This window comes from Halichoerus grypus, chromosome 13, assembly GCF_964656455.1.
Source record: "Halichoerus grypus chromosome 13, mHalGry1.hap1.1, whole genome shotgun sequence".
NCBI lineage: Eukaryota > Metazoa > Chordata > Mammalia > Carnivora > Phocidae > Halichoerus > Halichoerus grypus.
Window position 1 is genome coordinate 66570133 of NC_135724.1, and position 20589 is coordinate 66590721.

The 20589-nt window shown below is 39.8% G+C and overlaps 1 protein-coding gene and 2 long non-coding RNA genes across 4 annotated transcripts in view; all 3 read left to right on the forward strand.

Moving 5' to 3' along the window:
- Positions 1-20589, forward strand: part of LOC118521678 (uncharacterized) — a 217213-nt gene that overhangs the window by 20462 nt on the left and 176162 nt on the right. The window lies entirely within an intron of this gene.
- Positions 1-20589, forward strand: part of LOC144379901 (uncharacterized) — a 42307-nt gene that overhangs the window by 6273 nt on the left and 15445 nt on the right. The window contains exons 2-4 of one of the 2 annotated variants that reach the window (XR_013443417.1): positions 1658-1722; positions 11902-12028; positions 12610-12705. This is a non-coding gene — a long non-coding RNA (uncharacterized LOC144379901). Of the gene's footprint in view, positions 1-1657; positions 1723-11901; positions 12029-12609; positions 12886-20589 lie in introns of those variants that run through there. The other variant, XR_013443416.1, reaches the window with a different exon arrangement.
- LOC144379865 (uncharacterized) lies at positions 14036-15924 on the forward strand. Its single transcript, XM_078060476.1, has 2 exons — positions 14036-14314; positions 14510-15924. Exons 1-2 carry the CDS (start codon positions 14036-14038, stop codon positions 15428-15430), a joined length of 1200 nt encoding a protein of 399 aa, XP_077916602.1. The 3' UTR covers positions 15431-15924.

Genomic DNA, 20589 nt, shown 5'->3' on the forward strand with positions numbered 1-20589 from the left:
CCAGGCATGTAGAGTTAACCCTTTCCTGCATGGTTGCCTCTTTATTTTCTTAAGGATGTCTTTTATAGAGCAGACATTTTTTAATTTTGGCGAAGTCCAATTTATCAACTTTTATAGTTAGTGATTTTTGTGTCCTACTTAAGAATTCTTTGCCTACCACAAGGTCACAGTGATTTCCTCCAATAATTTTTTCTGGAGACTTTATATTTTTAGCTTTTCTCTTTACATCTACAATATAATTCAAATTAATTTCTTGTATATAGTGAAGTAGAGGGCAAGAGTAGTTTTTTCCCGTGACAGTTGTATCAGTAAGTATCCAACCAGGAGACAGAAACTGCCAGTTAGATGAACAGAGAAAATGTAGTATAAAGAATTTTAACTATGGCCTGCGATTGGAGTATTAAGGTTAGTAAGAAATCAGGAGACTCTCACATCCTATGACCTTGCTTAGTTTATTCATTTTTAAAGGTGTGTTATGGCTTCCTTAGGTTTTTCTATGGAGAAAATCATGTTGACTGCAAATACAGTTTTACTTCTTCCCTTTTACTATTTATGCTTTTTATTTAGTTTTTCATGTTTATTTCACTGACTAGGACCTCAAGTACAATGTAAAATAGAAATGGTGAGAACAGACATCCTTGCCTAGTTCCCAATATCAGGGTTAAAACATCAAATGTGTCATTATATATTATGATGTGAGTTGTAGGTACTTTTTGTGGATGCCATTTATCAACTGAATAAGTTCATTACTGGTGTGCTGAGCATTTTAATCATGAACAAGTGTAGAATTTTATCTAATGATTTTCTGCATCTATTAAGATATGATTTTCCCCTTCATTCTCTTAATATGATCTTAATGTGATTAGTTACATAAAATTCCTAATCTTAAACCAGCATTTTTTTTTTCTGGGATAAACTCCACTGGAAGATATACACACACCTGCACACTTATATATACATATGCTTTTGATTTGCTGATATGTGGTGAGGATTTTTGTATCTATGTTCCTGGTGTTGGTCTTTAATTGTCTTGTAATGATTTGTCAAGTTTGAATAGCAAGGTTGTGTTGGCCTCATGAAATGAGTTAGGAAGCATTCCCTTCTTTTCGATTTTCTTTTTTTTTTTTTTTTTAAGATTTTATTTATTTGTGAGAGAGACAATGAGAGACAGACAGCATGAGAGGGAGGAGGGTCAGAGGGAGAAGCAGACTCCCTGCTGAGCAGGGAGCCTGATGTGGGACTCGATCCCGGGACTCCAGGATCATGTCCTGAGCCGAAGGCAGTCGCTTAACCAACTGAGCCACCCAGGCACCCCTCTTTTCGATTTTCTGATGGAGTTTGTGTATTTTGCCTTTAAGTGTTCGATAGCATTCATTCATCATTGAAAGCCATCGGGGCCTGGAATTTTCTTTATGGGAGGAGCTGGTCCTGAGAGAGAAGGGATCTATGCTGTCAGTGCCTCAGATGTCAGAAAAGACCAGAAAGCCAAGGAAAAAGCCCCACTCTTTCTTCACGGTATGGAGCCCCAGGGGCACAAGTGATCGTGTCCTTTGTGCCCCTGTTGGGGTGCCGGGGGAGAGGTGAGCGGTCCTCTCTGGACAGTTCTGAGCCCACAGGAGCAGGCACTCACGTGTCCTCTCTCTCTCTCTCTCTGCAGCTTTTCCTGGAAAAGAGGACATGGCCAAGGCACAGGTGACGCTGAGGACTTTGCTTTCTGTGCAGGTGGGAGTCAGGGAGGGTGTGCTTATTCTTTCTGACCTTTGCATGTTTATTTATTGGGGTCATAATGTTTATTTAAAGCCCACTTCTGTGAATTTTTTAAGTGATTAGATTTTTAAATAAGTAATACATGCACATAATTGAGAATTCAAACATACGAAAGGGTGAACAGAGAAATGCAAGTCTTCTACTTCTGTCCCCAGCCCCTCAGTTGTCCTCTGCAGACAACCTCCTGTGTATTCTTTTAGGGATAATTTATACATATGCAACCGTCTGAATTTGTATCCTTCACCCATTTCTTTTTCACCCAAGTGGTAGAATGCTACACACACAGGTTATCACTTTGCTTTTTTCTATTGTGGCAAGATATGTATAACATAAAATTTGCCATTTTAACCATTTTTTAGCATACACTCCATTGTGAATTACATTCACAGTATTGTACACTTGTCACCAATTATCACCACCCACTTACCATCAAGCCAAACAGAAACTATATAAACTAAGAAATAGGGGCGCCTGGGTGGCTCAGTCTGTTAAGTGTCCAACTCTTGGTTTTGGCTCAGGTCATGATCTCAGGGTCATGGGATCGAGCCCTGCATTGGGCTCTGCGTTTAGCATGGAGTCTGCTTGAGATTCTTTCGCTCTCCCTCTCCCTCTGCCCCTCCTCCTGCTCCTCTATATAAATAAATAAATAAATAAATAAATAAATAAATAAATAAAATCTTTTAAAAAATAAATAAACTAAGAGATAATTCCTCACTCTTAACATATAATATATGTTGTAGCATGTATCAGAATTTAACTCCTTTTTATGGTGGGATAATATTTCATTGTATGCATATCCCCCATTTGTTTATCCAGTCATCTGTTAATGGACACTTGGACTGTTTCCACTTGTTAGCTATTGTGAATAATGGTGTTGTGAACATTGGTGTACAGGTATCTATCTGAATCCCCGTTTTCCATTCTTTGAGGCATATACCTAAGAGTGGAATTGTTGGGGTATATGGTAGTGCCGTGTTTAACTTTTTGAGGAAATCACCAAACTTTTCTACAGCAACTGTACCATTATACATTCCCACCAGCTGTGCATAAATGTGTCAGTTCCTCCATGTCTCACCAACACTTGGTATTTTCCGTTGCTTTTATTACAACCATCCTGGTAGATGTGCAGTAAAATTTCATTATGGTTTTGATGTGTATTTCCCTAATAACAAATGATGTTGAGCATCTTTTCATGTATTTATTGGCTGTATGTATACATGTACATATACATATATATATTCTTTGGAGAAATGTCTATTTAAGTCTTTTGTCCATTTCTATTTTTATTTAAAGATTTTATTTGAGAGAGAGAGAGAGAGAGAGAGAGCATGAGCAGGGGGAGGGGCAGAGGGAGAGAGAGAATCCCAAGTAGACTCCATGCTGAGGACCCTGAGATCATGACCTGAGTCGAAATCAAGAGTCAGATGCTTAACCAGCTGAGCCACTCAAGTGCTCCTGTCCATTTTTATGTTGTTTTTTTGTTTTTTGTTTTTTGTTTTTTTGGTGGTTGTTAATTTGTATGTGTTCTTTATATATTGTGGATATTAAGCACTTACTAGATATATGATTTGCAAATATTTTCTCCCATTCTGTGGATTGCCATTTTGCTCTCCTGATAGTATCCTTTGATGCACAAAACTTTTAAGTTTTGGTGAAGTCCAATTTATTTATTTTTTTAAATTTTATTTCCTGTGCTTCTGATGTTATATTTAAGGAACCATTTGTCAGATCCACAGTCATGAAGATTTGCCTTTATGTTTTTTCTGAATTTTATCATTTTCACTCTTAAATTTATGTCTTTCATTTGCTTTATGTTAATATTTGTGTATGGTGTAAGGTAAGGGTCTATATTCATTCTTTTGCACATGGATATCCAGTTTATCCTGCACTGCCTATTGCCCCAGTGAATAGTCTTGGCACCTTTCTCAAAAATCAATTGGCCATAAAGGTGAGAGTTTATTTCTGGGCTCTCAGTGCCATTCCATTGGTCTACATGTCTGTCCTTATGCCAGTACCACACTGTTTTGATCCCTATAGTTGTGCAGTAGTTTTCTAAATCAGGAAGTGTGAGTCCTCCAACTTTGTTTTTCTTTTTCAAGGTTGTTTTAGCTATTCTGGTTTCCTTGAAATTCTGTATGAATTTTAGGATAGGTTTTTCCATTTTTGCAAAAACACCATGGGGATTTTGATAGGGATTGCATTGAATCTTATATTGCTTTGGGTAATATAGACATCTTAGTGATATTAAATCTTCCAGTCCATGAGAACAGGATGTCTTTCCATTTCTTTTGGTCTTCTTTAATTTCTTTCAACAGTGCTTTGTAGTTTTCAGTGTATAAGTCTTACACCTCCTTGGTTAAATTTATTCCTAAGTATTTATTCCTTGATGCTATTGTAAATGGAATCATGTTCTTAATTTCTTTTTGGTATTTTTCATTAGTGGTATGTCGAAATACAACCAATTTTTCTTTTTTAGAAAGTTAACTTATTTAGGGGTGCCTAGATAGCTCAGTCGGTTAAGCAGCCAACTCTTAATTTCGGCTCAGGTCATGATCTCACGGTCTTGGGATTGAGCCCGGCATCAGGCTCCAGGCTCAGCCGGGAGTCTGCTTGAAGATTCTCTCCCTCTCCCTCTGTCCCTCCCCACCCCCACCCACACTCACATGCATGTATGTGTGCTCTCTCTCTCTCTCAAATAAATTTTAAAAATTTTAAAAAAGAAAGCTAATTTAGTTAAACTAAAACAAAACAAACAAACAAAAAATAGTTCACCCATTTCTCCCACTCCTCACTCCCCCACCTCTGGCAACCACTGACCTATTCTCTGTATCTCTGAGCTTGGTGTTGTTTATTTATTTATTGATTGATTTTCCACATATGAGACAGATAATTTGGTATTTGTCTCTGCCAGACTTATTTCACCTACCGTAATTCCCTCAAGGTCCATCCATTTTGTCACAAATGGCATTGTGTGGGGATGGCTGAGTAATATTCCGTTGTATGTATACACCACACCTTTATCCATTCACCTATTAATGGACACTCGTATTGCTTACATATCTTGGCTACTGTAAATAATGCTGCAGTGGACACAGGGGTATGGATATCTTTTTGAGCTAGTGTTTTTGTTTTCTTTGTATAACTACCCAGAAGTGGGATCGCTGGATCCTATGGTAGTTCTCCTTTTAAGTTTCTGAGGACCCTCCATACTGTTTTCCACAGAGGCTGCACCAATTTACATTCCCACCAACAGTGTGTGAGGGTTTCCCTTTATTCTACATCCTCGCCCACACTCATTATTTCTAGTCTTTCTGATAATAGCCATTCTAACAGGTGTGAGGTGATATCTCCTTGTGGTTTTGATTTGCATTTCCCTGATGATTAATGATGTAGAGCATCTTTTCATGTGTCTGTTGGCCATCTGTATGTTTTTGGAAAAATGTCTACTCAGATCATCTACCCATGTTTTAATCTGATTATTTGTTTATCTGTTTTTTTTTACTATTGAATTGTAGGAGTTCTTTATATATTTTGGATTAATGCCCCTTATCAAATACATATTTGCAAATATTTTCTCCCATTCAGTAGGTTGCCTTTTCATTTTGATGATGGTTTCCTTTGCTATACAGAAGCTCTTTACTTTGATGTAGTCCCACCTGTTTATTTTTGCTTTTGTAGTTTTTGCTTTTGGTGTCAGATTCAAATGTTTTCTTGTAGGAGTTTTAGAGTTTCAGGTGTTAATTCAAGTCTTTAATCCATTTTAAGTTAACTTTTGTGTATGATGTAAGATAGTGGTCCTATTTCATTCTTTTGTGTGTGGCTGTCCAATTTTCCCAGCACCGTTTATTAAAGACTGTCCTTTCCCCCATTGTATTTTCTTGGTTACTCTGTCATAAATTAATTGACCACATATGCATGGGCTTATTTCTGTGCTGTCTATTCTGTTCCACTGATCTATGTGTCTGTTTTTATGCCGATACCATACTGTTTTAATTACTGTAGCTTTGTAATATAGTTTGAAATCAAGGAATACGATGCCTCCAGCCTTGTTCTTTCTCAATATTGCTTTGGCTATTTGGGGTCTTTTATGGTGTCATAGAAATTTTAGGATTGGTCTATTTCTGTGAAAACAGAATTGTCACATTGTAATTTTGATAGGGATTGCATTGAATCTGTATATTGCTTTGGGTAATATGGACATTTTAACAATATTAATTCTTCCAGTCTATGAGCACAAAATATCTTTCCTTTTATTTGTGTCTTCTTTAATTTCTTTCCTTAATGTCTTGTAGTTTTCAATACACACGTCTTTCACCTTGTTGGTTAAATGGATTCCTAGATGTTTTATTCTTTTTGATGTAATTGTACATGGGCTTGTTTTCTTAATTTCTCTTTCTGATAGTACATTATTAGTGTATAGAAACACAAGAGATTTTTTTGTGTTGATCATGCATCTTTACGGAATTTGTTTATTAATTCTAACAGTTTTTTTGATGGCATCCTCAGGGTTTTCTATATATAATATCATGTCATTTACAAATAGCAACAGTTTTATTCCTTCTATTCCAATTTGGATGCCTTTTATTTCTTTTTCTTGCCCAGTTATTCTGGCTAGGACTTCCAGTACTGTGTTGAATAAAGTGGCAAGAATGGGCATCCTTCTCTTGTTCCTGATCTTAGAGGAAAGGCTCTCAGCTTTTCACCATTAAGTATGATGTTCCCTCTATACCAATTTGTTGAGAATTTGTATCATGAACAGATGTTGAATTTTGTCACATGCTTTTTCTGCACCTGAAATATAACCAGTTTTTCAGTGTTAATTTTATATCCTAAAACTTTGGTGAGTTTTTTTATGGAATCATTAGGGGTTTCTACATATCAGATCATGTCACCTGCAAATGGTTTACTTCTTCCTTTCCAATTTGGATACATTTTATTTCTTTTTCTTGCCTAATTGCTTTCTCTAGAACTTGTAGTAGTATGTTGAATAGAAATGGCAAGAGTGGCATTCTTGTCTTATTCCTCATCTTGGAGGATAAAGCTTTCAGACTTTTACCATTAAGTATGATGTTAGCTGTTGGTTTTTTTACATATGGCCTTTACCATGTTGAGGAAGTTCCCTTCTATTCCTAGTTGTGTTTTCATCATGAAAGGGTGATAGATTTTGTCACATCCTTTCTCTGAATCAATTAAGATTTCATGTAATTTTCTTCCTTCATTCCATTAATGTGGTGTGTTATGTGGATTGGATTTTTTGTATGTTGAGCCACCCTTACATTCCTGGGATTAATCCCACTTAGTCATGTTGTATAGCCCTTGTAATATGCCGCTGAATGCGATTTTCTAGCACTTTATTGAGGGTTTTTGTATATTTATTCATAAGGGATGTTGATCTGTACCTTTCTTAGAGTTTCTTGTCTGGTTCAGTATCAGGGTAAATCTAGCCTCAAAGATTGAGTTAGGAAATGTTGCCTTCTATTCAATTTTTGGAAGAACTTGTGTTAATTCTTCTTCAAGTGTTTGGTAGAATTCACCAGTGAGGCCATCTGATCCTGGGCTTTTCTTTGTTGGGAGATTTTTGATTACTGATTCAATTTCCTTACCTGTTACTCAGATTTTTTAATTTTTTCTTGAATGAGTTTTAGTAGTTTGGGTGTTTCTAGAAATTTGTTCGTTCATCTGGGCTATCCAATTTGTTGCATACAAGTGACTTCAGCACTATCTATTGAATAATTTGCCCTCCAGATATTTGTAGTATCACCTTTATGATATTAAATTAGTAAATATACAAGAACCAGGTTTGGAGGTTATCTGTTCAGCCAGTCATTTATTTTTAAATGAAAGCAGTTTTTGAACTGAAGCAAAGGTAATTTAATAATTTTAGCTTTGTAAAATCCTTTTGGCTTGATTTTCCTCCCAGATGAATTTTTGTGTCTTTTTTTAGCAAAGTAAAAAATTTCATTTTGCATTTTAGTTAATTTTATCATAAATTTGCAAAGAATGTATGCCATTTTAGTAATCAGTCTTCTTATGTCTCAGTAAAGTTTTATAGTTTTTTCCTGAAAGACATTTTATCCAGGATTTTTATTTGTTCTCAGCTGGAAGATCACTTTTGGATACTCAATCAGTCAATTACTGGAAACTGAAGTCTAGCAAAGTTTTTAATCTTTGCCAATTTAACAGTAAAGGAAAAAAAAGTTACTCCTTTAATTTCCATTTCACATTTTCATTAGTGTGCTTGAACATCTTTTCATATATTTTTTTCTTTTTTTAAAGATTATTTATTTTAGGGACGCCTGGGTGGCTCAGTCGGTTAAGCATCTGCCTTCGGCTCAGGTCATGATCCCAGGTCCTGGGATCGAGTCCCGCATCGGGCTCCTTGCACAGCGGGGAGGCTGCTTCTCCCTCTGCTTGCTGCTCCCCCTGCTTGTTCTCTCTCTATCTCTGACAAAAAAATAAGGCAAATCTTTAAGAGAAAGAAAGAAAAAGAAAGAAAGAAAGAAAGAAAGAAAGAAAGAAAGAAAGAAAGAAAGAAAGAAAGAAAAAGAAAATTTATTTTAGAGAGACAGTGTATGAGCAGGGGGAGGGGCAAAGGGAGAGAAAGAGAGAGAATCCTCAAGCAGACTCCCCACTCAGCATGGGGCTCAATTCCAGGACCCTGAGATCATGATGTGAGCTGAAATCAAGAATTATCCACTTAACTGACTGAGCCATCCAGGCACACACATCTTTTCATGTATTTTTTAACCATTTGAATTTCTTCTGTGAATCACTCATATCTTATGTCCATTTTCTCTTATTTGTTTTATTCTTACTGATTTATAAGAACTTTTTACATAGAAGATTATCAATCCTTTGAAAATAATAGATATTGCAAATTCCTTTTCCCAGTTAGTTGGGAAAATTCAAACTTATTTAGGTTGTACAGAAAATCTGATTTCTTTGTTTTCAAGTGTGCCTCTGGTTTTAGAATGGATCCTGGCCTTGGTGTCAGCCCTCCCCAAGGTTATTCTTTTCAATCCATATAACTATTGTGACTATCATAGCTTTAAAAACTAATATATTTTGTCCTTAAGAATGGTGTGAAGGGGGTGCCTGGGTGGCTCAGTCAGTTAAGTGTCGACTCTTGATTTCAGCTCAGGTCATGATCTCAGGGTTGTGAGATCGAGCCCCGTGTCAGGCTCCAGGCTCAGCATGCTCAGCTTAAGATTCTCTCTCTCCCTCTCCCTCTGCCCCTCCCCCACCCCCACGTGCACACACTCTCTCTCAAGAAAATAAAAAAAAAAGAATGGTATAAGGTGGGTATCTTCTTTTTATTTTTTCCAGGTGATTAGCCAGTTGTCCAGTACCATTTTTGAATGATCCATCTCCTTTTGCTGCCTAAAAAGGCCATGTTTGTGTCTAAATTGGCACCTATTTCCAGGCCATCTAGGCTGCCTGGTTTCATAAATATAATGTTGTTTTAATAATCATAGTTTTGGACCAATGCCTAATTGGGCAAGTTTCCCTCATTTGGCTTCTTTTATTAAAAACAAAAAGCAAACGATAACAAAAAAAAAAAATCTTGGTTTGTTCCCATTTAAATCTTTTTTTTCATATTTAGTATTTTAGTTTTTTCACATTTTTTCACATTTATTCCTGGTCGCCATTATGAATATTCTCCAGACAAGCCTATCATCAAATATTTAGAAAAATATATGTTCAACAAAATATTTTTCATTATATTACCCAATTACTGAAAGTTTCTGTTCTTTCATTCCATTTTTTCTTAATGAAAAATCAACACACAAATATACAATGTCCCTCTCCCTCTGTGATCTTTCCTGAAGACTTTATTCTTCAAGAACATGGTTAAGGAAGTGACCACTACCTTTAAAAGTGCCTTTCTATTTTAGATACTGAACTTCTGAAAGGAATTATCAAGAACATAAGACAGTTTCTTATCATAGGTGTCTTACATATTTAACCAGAAGCAAAGAATCAGTTTACAGCCAAACCAAGTGTCTGTGTCTACATTTAAATCTTTAGATGGATTTATTAACTTTCAAAGCCTGCTGCCCACATGGGTCGGGATTTTGTTTGAAGAACAGGTGGTTTTTTGTAACACATAATGTTGCATACTCATTCTTTCCTGACTCATTCTTATTAATTAAAATCATTTAAAACTATTAATAGGCACTTGCAGCTTTTTACTTTTCGAAAAATCAGGTTGTAAAATTTTATTATAAATTAAAAGTATCTTTTCAAAATTCTCAAGTTGATTATCTGCAAAAATTTAAAGGCTTCGGTATTTAGTTTCTCATTACTGGGATTACATTTCAACTTGTACTTGTTGGATGAACTAAACCAGATGAAGGAGAACGTAGTGTTTACTCAGCCATTGTCTGACTAGACTGGGGGGACATGTTCTCAGCTGGTGAACAGGCTGCTTTAGTCCTTTTGCCGTCTTGAATTTTGGGATTGCGTGGGTGTCTGCTTCAGTGACTGGGGCTCTGAAGTAGCTGCTACCCTGGTCAGATCTCTCAGGCTTTGTCCTCTCATGGCTTTGGTGAGGATGCCCTACAATGATGTGACTCAGCCTTCACAGGTCTGGCCCCCTGGTCTCTGCTGCCCTGGGCCATGGGCGACATCCGTGGATCTTCTTTGGTGAGGTGGCTCCATTCATGGCAAGGTGGGCACCACCACTTGTAGAATCTCTGTCTCATGGAGAAGAGAGTCCCCACTGCCCACGGGGTCTCCAGCTGTGGTGATGAACCCACTATTACCTGGGGAATTTCTGCCCATGGGGTCTCCACCTCTGTGGGGGAGGGCATGTTCTCAGTGATGGAAATGACGCTGTTCCGCCCAACTTCGCCCTTGACTTCCTCTTCTCCTCTCACTCTGTTCTGACAACTCATGTATTCAGACCTGAAAGCTCACATTGGGAGTTTGGGACAAAAAGTGGTCCTGAGGTCCCAGGAGAGGATGAGCCTAGGGAGACCTCAAGGGGGGGCGGTTGGTGCAGAGGACTGTGGACCCCAGTCATTTAAGGAGGAGAAAGATGGGGAGGAGCCAGGGGTCTGAGCAGGAAGGGCCAGGAGAGTGTGCTGCGTGCGGGTGGAAGAATAAGGAAGACACACACCGTTGAGATGCAGAGCCACCAAGAAGCTGTCCCTCAGCATCAGTCTGCACATCACAGCACCTAGTTCCCTGTTGTTTGTGCTGCCCTGACCAGCCTTGCTTCCGGTAACTCTTTTGTCCTGTTCCATATAACTTAATAGATATACTTCCTTTTTATCCGTCTCTTCATCCTAAAAACAACATCCCTCTCCCTCCTCCTTCAAATACAGTCTCTACCCTGGAATTTGTAGGAATCTTCTTCTTGCTCTTCTTTAGGGTCTTACCACATACACCCCTAAACAATAGACTGTTCAAATGCACATGTTTGATCTCTGTTCATCTGCCAGGGCTGCCTTAACAAAATACCACCAACTGCATGGCTGAAACAACAAATTCATTTTATCGCAGTTCTAGAGGCAGGAGGTCCAAGATCAAGGTGCCATCAGGTGAAAGGTCTCCTCCTGGCTTGTAGAGGGCCACGTTCTCTCTGTGTCCTCACATGGCTTTTCCTCTATGTACATGCACTCCCGGTGTCTCTTCCTCTTCTTACAAGGACCCGTCAGATTAGGGCCCCACCCTTATGGCCTCATTTAACCTGAACTGTCTCTTTAAAGGCCATATCTACAAATATAGTCACATTGTGGGTTGGGGCTTCAACACATGACGGGTGGAGAAGGAGCACAATTCAGTCTGTTACCCTGAATAAATGCATATTCCTTGGATTCTGGATTCAATGACAATTTGCTTCTTTGCCCTTGACATCACCCCAGGGAGTCTCATAACTGTCTGTAGCTGTCATTACTCTTCTGGAATTTCTTACTGCACAGACTAGAACTTCCAGGAGAATATCAGAGTAGCAGATTCAGTGTTGGTGTCTTGTTCTTGCTTGAACCAGATGCACTAATGTCTTGTGTTCAGCACAATATAAGCCAGTTTCTTTGTATATATCTTCCCCTGCCTGCCGGGATGCTGCCCTCTGTGATGTGCTGTGCATGGCATTCCCACTGCCTAACGCTGCCTCTGGTAATGTCTCAGGACCCAGTGACATTCTAGGACGTGGCTGTAGAGTTCACCCAGGAAGAGTGGGAGCACCTGGGCACTGCTCAGAGGGCACTGTACCGAGAGGTCATGCTGGAGAAGTACAGGAGCCTGGCCTCCCTGGGTAAGAGTCGCCCTGGGCCCACCATGGCAGCACCCTGGGAGGGGCAGGGGACACAGATGCCATCTGCTCAGGTTCTGCTTAGCTGATGGGAAGAGGGGAGATGTTAAGTAATTTAACTTGGCAAGTGATTATTTTTATGTTAAATAAACACAGATATAATAGATTATAATGAAAATATGCATGATTTTAAAAGATGCAACAGAGACTGGGAAGGTGTTTTAGACTCTGAGAGGCACAGTCCACTAACAGTCCTTGAAGCCTGTGTGTACCTACCCTGCCAATATGAGTTGGTGAATGAGGAGTCTGCTTTCTCTTCTCTATCCAAACCATGAGTCCCAAGGCCCTGAGGTCTCTGACCCATGGGGCCATATTTTGATGTTCAGAGGACACAGACTCAGGGTGTTTCCACTGCTTGTCCTCTGCGTGGTAGGGAGCAGGAGGCTGAGGCTGCCCCCACCCCCACCCCAGGGTCACCCATCATTCATGCTGCAAAGGTCCTGGAGACAGGGAAATAAGGGCAAGGCCCTGGGCACATGCTTGTCACTGTCCCAACATTTGCACCTCTTGTCTTTTCTGAGCAGGGTGCCAGGATTTCAAGCCTGATGTGATCTCCCGGCTGGAGCAAGGTGGATCGGCATGGATGGCATGGAGGGACATCCCTAGGGACCCCTCTCCAGGTGAAGAGATGGGAAGGAGGCCTGGGAGCTCATGCACAAGGCTGTCTAGAAAGCCAGTAGTTTCTAGAAGCACAGGCCATAGGAGAAATCACAGGGGAAATCAGGACTGCCTCGAGAATAATCCCTGCACAGAAACTCCTGTTCCTCTCCTGCCTGAGTCCTGCTCCTGCGGGGAATGTACTGCCCACCTGGGCCCCTCCCCAACCCCCCCCAATACTGTGCTGACTTTCTTCTTCCCTCCTCTCCGGTGTGCCCCTCCCCCCGTGCTGCCAGGCATTCTGCCCTCTCTAGAGAAGCCCCTCAGTGGGCAAGGATGCCACTTTCACCTCCTTCTCTTTCCTGTCATCTGTTTGATCACCATTCCTTCCCTCTGAATCTACCTTGAATGTTAGGTAAGTGTACTAGGAGTGGTCCAGTAACCACGTCCACTCCCTGCCAGCATCCACAGCATGGATTTCTGCTTCCTGCTGCATTCAACCTCAGCAGGACTTTCCGTAATCACTCTCCACCTCACTCAACTCTTCTGTTTCTTGTCTTCTCACACCCCCTCAACTGTATTGGATTCCGCATGAGTCCTTTATGCCCACTTGCTAACTCTGACCCCCCCTACTCAAGTCAACAGTGACCATGCATTGCCTCTGATAGCAGCAGGAAAATGGGTGGTGTGGGACCATCCTTACAGACCTGGTGAATTGGTGTTTCAAGGAAGTTAACTGTGGCAGCTTACAAAATGGGCAAATAGGGAGAAGAGGTTGGAGGCTGAGAGATTAGTGGTGGTATTTCACAGTGCCCCAGGCACACAGTGACATTGGGTTATACCCTGATCTGCTTTTCTTCTGCGGGTCTTTATTCCAGTGATTCCCCTCATTACTGCCCCCTTGTCCATTCTCAGTCCCCGTTTTTACCCTTCAGTCATTCCAGAAAGGCAGTCCTCATTTGTGTCACTTAGCAGCACCCCTATAACCACTGGTGTGTCCCTTTCTTCCTTGCTCCTGTGCATAGTGGCTCTAGGCTTCCATGACATTGGAAATCAGTCAAAGCACCGTACCTCTGTTTGGGGAGTCAAAGAATAAAAGTAATAGGAACATATTATATGTAGCTTCAACTAGCTCACACTTTTTGTCTCTCTAAATGGTCAAATATCCTCCATTTTCTATTTCTTTCAGACCAAGAGACAAGATCTAGAATTGCAAAGTCAAATCTGAAGCAAGTAATTTCTGAAGAATTTTCCCAGGGTATGATAATCAACAAAGGTAAAAGGAATGGAATCCTTTACTTCACCAGAGAAGTCCCAGAATATCTTAGCTGTTTCGAGAGCCATCCAGGGCAGATGGCATTTACCCATAAGAAAATCCTGACTCAGGAGAACATTCATGAAGGTAATGGATTTGAGCCTAAACAGCAATCAAACTTTGTTACTCAAAGCACAAGTCCTTCAGGGAAAACAATGTGTAAAGATGACTGTTACAGCAGGAGCTTTTCACATAACCTAGATCTAAGTAATCATCAGAGAATCTACACAAGTGAAAAGCCATACAAATGTGACCAATGTGGGAAATACTTTGGCTGTGGTTTGGATCTCACTCAACACCAGAGTACTCATACTGGAGTTAACCCATACCTTCTTAGATATCAGAAATTTGGTGCTAGATAAAAGCCCTTCAAATGCAGAAATTGTGGCAAATCTTTTAGCAGGGGGACACACTTTATACAACATGAAAGATGTCACACCGGGGAGCGACCATTTGAGCATACTGTATGTGGGAAGTCGTTCAGCTGGGACTCATCCCTTATTCTACATCAGAGAACTCATACTGGAGAAAAACGCTATGAGTGCAGTGAATGTGGGAAGGCCTTCAGCCAAAGCACGTGCCTCACACATCAGAGGATTCATACAGGCGAGAAACCTTATGAATGTAATCAGTGTGGGAAGGCCTTTAGCCAAAGTTCACATCTAACTCTGCATCAGAAAACTCATACTGGGGAGAAACCCTATGAATGTAATCAATGTGGCAAAGCCTTTATTCAGAGCATTCAGCTTACTCTGCATCTAAGAACTCATTCTGGAGAAAAACCTTATGAATTTACCGAATGGGGTAAAACCTATAGTCATAGCTCATCCCTAATGCAACACAAGAGGATTCATACTGGAGAAAAACCCTTTGAATGTAAAGAATGTGGGAAAGCTTTTACCCAGAGCATTCAGCTTACTTTACATCTGAGAACACATACTGGAGAGAAACCCTATGAATGTACCGAATGTGGCAAAGCCTATAGTCCTAGGTCATCCCTTATTCAACATAAGAGGATCCATACTGGAGAAAAACCCTTTGAATGTAATGAATGTGGGAAAGCTTTCCGATGGAACACACATCTTACTCAACACCAGAGAATTCATACTGGAGAGAAACCTTACAAATGCAAAAAATGTGACAAATCTTTCAGCAGAAGTACACACCTTAATCAACATCAGAGAATTCATACTGAAGAGAAACCCTACAAGTGTAACGAGTGTGGGAAAACCTTTGGTCAGAGTGCATATCTGACTCAACACCAGAGGATGCATACTGGAGAAAAACCCTATCAGTGTGAGGAATGTGGAAAGGCCTTCACTGTAAATGCATACCTTGCTCAACATCAAAGGATTCATAAGAGAGAGAAACCTTTATTATGTGCCAATCACAAAGAAATTCTGACTGGAAAGAAGTCCAACAAATGGATCTAATGTGGGAAATATTTCAGCATAAACACAGGCATTCCTCAACATGAATAAATGAATAAAAGAGAACTCCTATAAATATAACTGTGGAAAATATTTCACTTCTAGCATGCCATGAGTGCTAGAATACTAATATGCTCATCATAAAACTAAAAAGGTGGAAAATGTGTGAAATGTTTTAATGTAATATGACCTCTTACTATAAGTTAAAGGAAATACACTGAGGGGAACCTTAAAAATAACGTCTTTAAAACCACAAAGTCGCACATGAGAGTTAAATCTTTTTATCTATCATGCTGAATTTCTAGAAAGGGTGTAGGAGTAATGTGTCTTGAATCTATAAATGATGTTCTATATAAGGAGGCTCACACTTCAAATCTGATGTCTCACTTTATATATACAGAGCTTTAAATACCGTAGATCAAGGGACAGCAAACTGTGGCGCATGGGACAAATCCAGCCTGCACCTGTTGTTACAAATAAAATTTTATTGGAACACAGTCACATCTCTTTGTTTGTATAAACAACCAAAATTTATTGTCTCACAGTTTGGGAGGCTGATGTCCAAGATCAAGGTGCTGGCAGGTTTAGTTTCTTCTGAGTCTCCTCTCCTTGGCTTCTTCCTGTGTTCTTACATGACCTTTCCTCTGTGCACTCATCCTTGGTGTCTCTTCCTCTTCTTATAAAGACACCAGTCATTTCAGATTATGGTCCCATCTTTATGACCTCATTTGACTATAATCACCTCTTTAAAGGCCCTGTCTTTAGTCACATTGAGGTTCAGGGATTTGTTTTAATTTGTTCAGGTTGCTGCAACAGATACTCTGTAGGCTGGGTGGCTCATAAACAAAGAAATTTATTTCTCAGTTCTGGAGGCTGAAAAGTCTAAGATTAAAGTGTTAGCAGATTCAGTGTTTGGTGAGAGCCTACTTCCAAGTTCATAGATGGCCATCTTTTTGTTGGGCCCTCACATGGTAGGAAAGGTGAGGCATCTCTCTGGGGTCTCTTTTATAAGGGTACTAATCCTATTCATGAGGGCTTTACCTTCATGACCTAATCACCTCTCAAAGCCCCCCCCCCCCCCACTTCCTAGTACCATTACTTTTGAGGTCAGGATTTCAACATGAATTTCGGTAGGGACACAAATCTGATATCATACACATATGATGAAGACCATAGCAGGCTTCTACATATGTTATTTGGAGAGAACACAACACAGTCCATAACAAGCCTGTGAAGCCCAAAATACTCTCTAGCCCTTTACAGAATAAATTTCCTGAACTTGAGGGTATAGATAACCAATATATACGTCAACATTCTACACTGGAAACAGATTTCTAAAAAAAAAAGTAAATTAGGGCAACATAATAGTCATAAATTGTACCATACAGAGAACCTACCTGTTTTGTAATTGTTGAATTATTTTGCAAAAATTAGAGAAGGGATATTTTTTTCTGGAAAATAGAAGGCAGAGGTGTTTCTTTGAATTCTGTGACTTCTCCGATTCATAATTTTTGTAGCAAACACTGTTCAGATCACCTCCTATTTATCCCATTGGTGAGGGTGGGATCCTCCACCCTACATAATACAAGATAGCTAAATGCATGACACCTGACACTGGCCTGATGACTGACAGAAGTTTTTTAGTCACATATGATCCCAGCGCATGGAAGGACAGTGCACACCACACCACACAAACACCCCATGTGGTTGCACTCAGGAGCAGAGCGAACCAGTAGGAGCACTGGGAAGAAGGTTTGTAGTAGTAAGAGAGTGAGGTATTCCCTGTTTTCCACCAGAGAATGTGATTGGCTTGTGTGAATAATTCATGGGCTAGGAGGGTGAGGATGGAACACTGAGCCAGGTGATAGGGAAACTACCTGGATTGGGAGCCTTTCCTGTTGGGCAGTGGGCATATTGGCAAGAGCAGGGTAATCCACAGTTAGGCGTTGGAGGCCCTGTGAGGCTCAAAGATGTCCAGGCGATGGTGAAATTTCAATTTTTACACATAGCATTAGAAACCAGGTCCGTTTGGGGAAGTTTGCAGTCTTCTGCTACCAATCTAATTTGCCTTACTAGGAGCAAACCCTCATGACACCAACTTTTTTCACATAACTTTTTCAACTTTATACTTCTTCCAAATGACCCCAACTTTTCTTGGTCCTTTGCTTTCCTGAAAGTTAAAATTTTAGAGTGAGCTTGTCCATTTCTGTCCATATAAACTGTATTATTTTGTCAAATGCATTTTCTGTATCTATTGAGGATACTTTTTTCTCCTTTACTATTTAATTGGGCTAATTACATTGATTGATTTTGAAATATTAAGCCAACTTTTCATTCCTTGAATAAACTCCACTTGATTGTGACATATTATCCTTTCTAAAGTATTGCTGGATTGGATTTGCTATTTTAAGACTTTCACTTCTGTGTTCTTGTATTGTTGTTCTGTAATTTTCTTTCCTTGTAATGTCCTGGTCAGGTTTTGGCATGAGGATTATTTAAACCTCTGAAAATGACCTAGGAAGTGTTCCCTCCCCTTTTATTTTAGAAAACATTTTCTGAAAAACTGGTATAATTTCTTCCTTAAACATTTAGTGGAATTCACCACTTGAGTCTGAAATTTATTTCTAAGGAAGTTTTAAATTACAGTTTTAGAGGGTTTTTGTTTTTGTTTTTAGTTATAGGGCTATTCATATTTTTTTTTCTTTGTCAGATTTGGCAAATTCCATTTTTCAAGGAATTGTCAATTTTATCTAAGTTGTCAAATTTTTGGCAATTTGTTGCTAAATTTGTTAATACCACTCCCTTATCCTTTTAATGCCAAGAGTATAGGTATCTCTCCTCTTTCACTCTTTCTTTATATTGTTTTCTCTCTTTCTTTATCAGTTTTACAGGGGTTTACCAGTTCTAATCATCTTTTCAAATATTCCACTTTGGCTTTGTTGGTTTTCATTATTCATCTGTTTTCTATTTCATTGTTCTGCTCTTAGGTTTTTTTTCTTTCTTTCTTTCGGTTCTTTGTTGTTGTTGTTATTTTTAGTTACTAGCTAAAATTATGTTTTGTTTGAAGATTTTATTTATTTATTTATTTGAGAGAGAGCAAGTGCATGTGTGCATGTAGGGGGATGGGCAGAGGGGGAGGGAGAGGGACAAGCAGACTCCATGCTGAGCGCAGAGCCCAGATCTCATGACCCTGAAATCATGACCTGAGCCAAAATCAAAAGTCAGACGCTTAACCAACTGAGCCACCCAGGCAATCCTTAAATTATGTTTCTTAACCATTTTTTTCTTTTCTAATATATGAGTTTCCTCTAAGTACTATTTTAGTAGCATCTCATGAATTTTGAAATGTATTTTTATAATTTATTTTAAAATTTTATTTCCCTTGTGATTTCTTCTTTGCTAGGTGGTAATTTGTGTTATTTAATTTCTAAGTATTTGGGGATAGTTTAGTTATATTTTTTGCTTTTGATACCTATTTTAATTCCATGGTGATCTAAGAACAGACTCTGTATGATTTCAATTATTTTGAGATTATTAAATTTGTCTAACAGGAAAGCATTAGTCTCTCTTTTTCTTTTTAAGATTTTATTTATTTGTCAGAGAGAGAGAGAGAGAGAGAAAGCGCACAAGCAGGGCGGGGAGTGGCAGGCAGAGGGAGAAGCAGGCTCCCCGCTGAGCAAGGAGCCCCATGCAGGACTCGATCCCAGGACCCTGGGATCATGACCTGAGCCGAAGGCAGCTGCTTAACTGACTGAGCCACCCAAGCATCCCAAGCATTAGTCTGTCTTGATGTATGTTCCATATTAATTTGAAAGGAATGTGTATCCTGCCGTTGTTGGGGATGGTGCTCTATACATGTCAATTAGGTCAAGTTGATTAACAATACTGTTTAATTCTCTGAATTCTTATATTTTTGGCCCACCTGTTTTATCAGTTACTAAGAGACTTGTTCAAATCTCCTTGAAATGTTTGCAGACTTGTCTATTTCTTCTTTTATGTCAATTTTTATTTAATGTATTTTGAAACTATATTATTAGGTATATAAACATTTAGGATTATGTCTTCAGGAAGAACTCACTTTCTTATCATCATTGAATGTCCTTCTTAATATCTGGTAATATTCCGGGGCGCCTGGGTGGCTCAGTCATTAAGCGTCTGCCTTCGGCTCAGGTCATGATCCCAGGGTCCTGGGATTGAGCCCCACATCGGGCTCCCTGCTCCACGGGGAGCCTGCTTCTCCCTCTCCCACTCCCCCTGCTTGTGTTCCCTCTCTCGCTGTGTCTCTCTCTGTCAAATAAATAAAATCTTTTTTAAAAAAATATCTGGTAATATTCCTTATCTTTAGGTCTACTTTGTCTGATATCAGTAGCCACTCCAGCTTTCTTGTGGTGATTGTGCTTCACAAGATATCTTTCTTTCATCTTTTTCCTTTCTATTTCTCTGTGCCTTTATAACTAGAGGATATCTTTTATAAAGAGCATATAGTTGTATCTTTTTCTTTTTTTAATGCAGTATGATAATCTCTGCATTTTAAAAAAGATTTTATTTTTAAGTAATCTCTACACTCAACATGGGGCTCAAACTCACAACCCCAAGATTGAGTTGACCACTCCACTGACGGAGCCAGCCAGGCATCTCACTGATCTCTGCCTTTTATTATTTTATTTTTTTAATAATTTTTTTAAAGATTTTATTTGTCCTATCACCACCTGCCTGCCCACCGCCTGCCTGCCGCCCCCACCGCCGCTGTGACCCTCTGACGTCACTGTCGCTGCCGGAGGTAATCACTGTGCTGGTGCTCTGAGAATCGTAGGTGGCGATAGGCATTGCTGGGGCGTGATCCTGGGGCCTGCCCTATTCTGCTTGTAGGTCCCAGTGGAGCCCCCTGGCTGCCGCCCACACTGGGGGCTGAGCACTGAGCTGCGGGGCTACTCTGGCGGTTGAGCAGTGTGGGGACACCGAGGGGGGGGCCCTGGCCAAGAGCCCCTCTTGGGAGCCTGTCTGCATGTCAACCACCATGATTGACCACCCCCCCTCCCAGGGTTCAAACAGGGCTGCTGCCATGGCCCCCTGAAGTTACTGGTGCATCCCGGACTCCGTCACCATGTGCCAGTTCTCTTAGAATTAATGTAGGGGGTGGTAGGCCACAGCTGCCCATGATC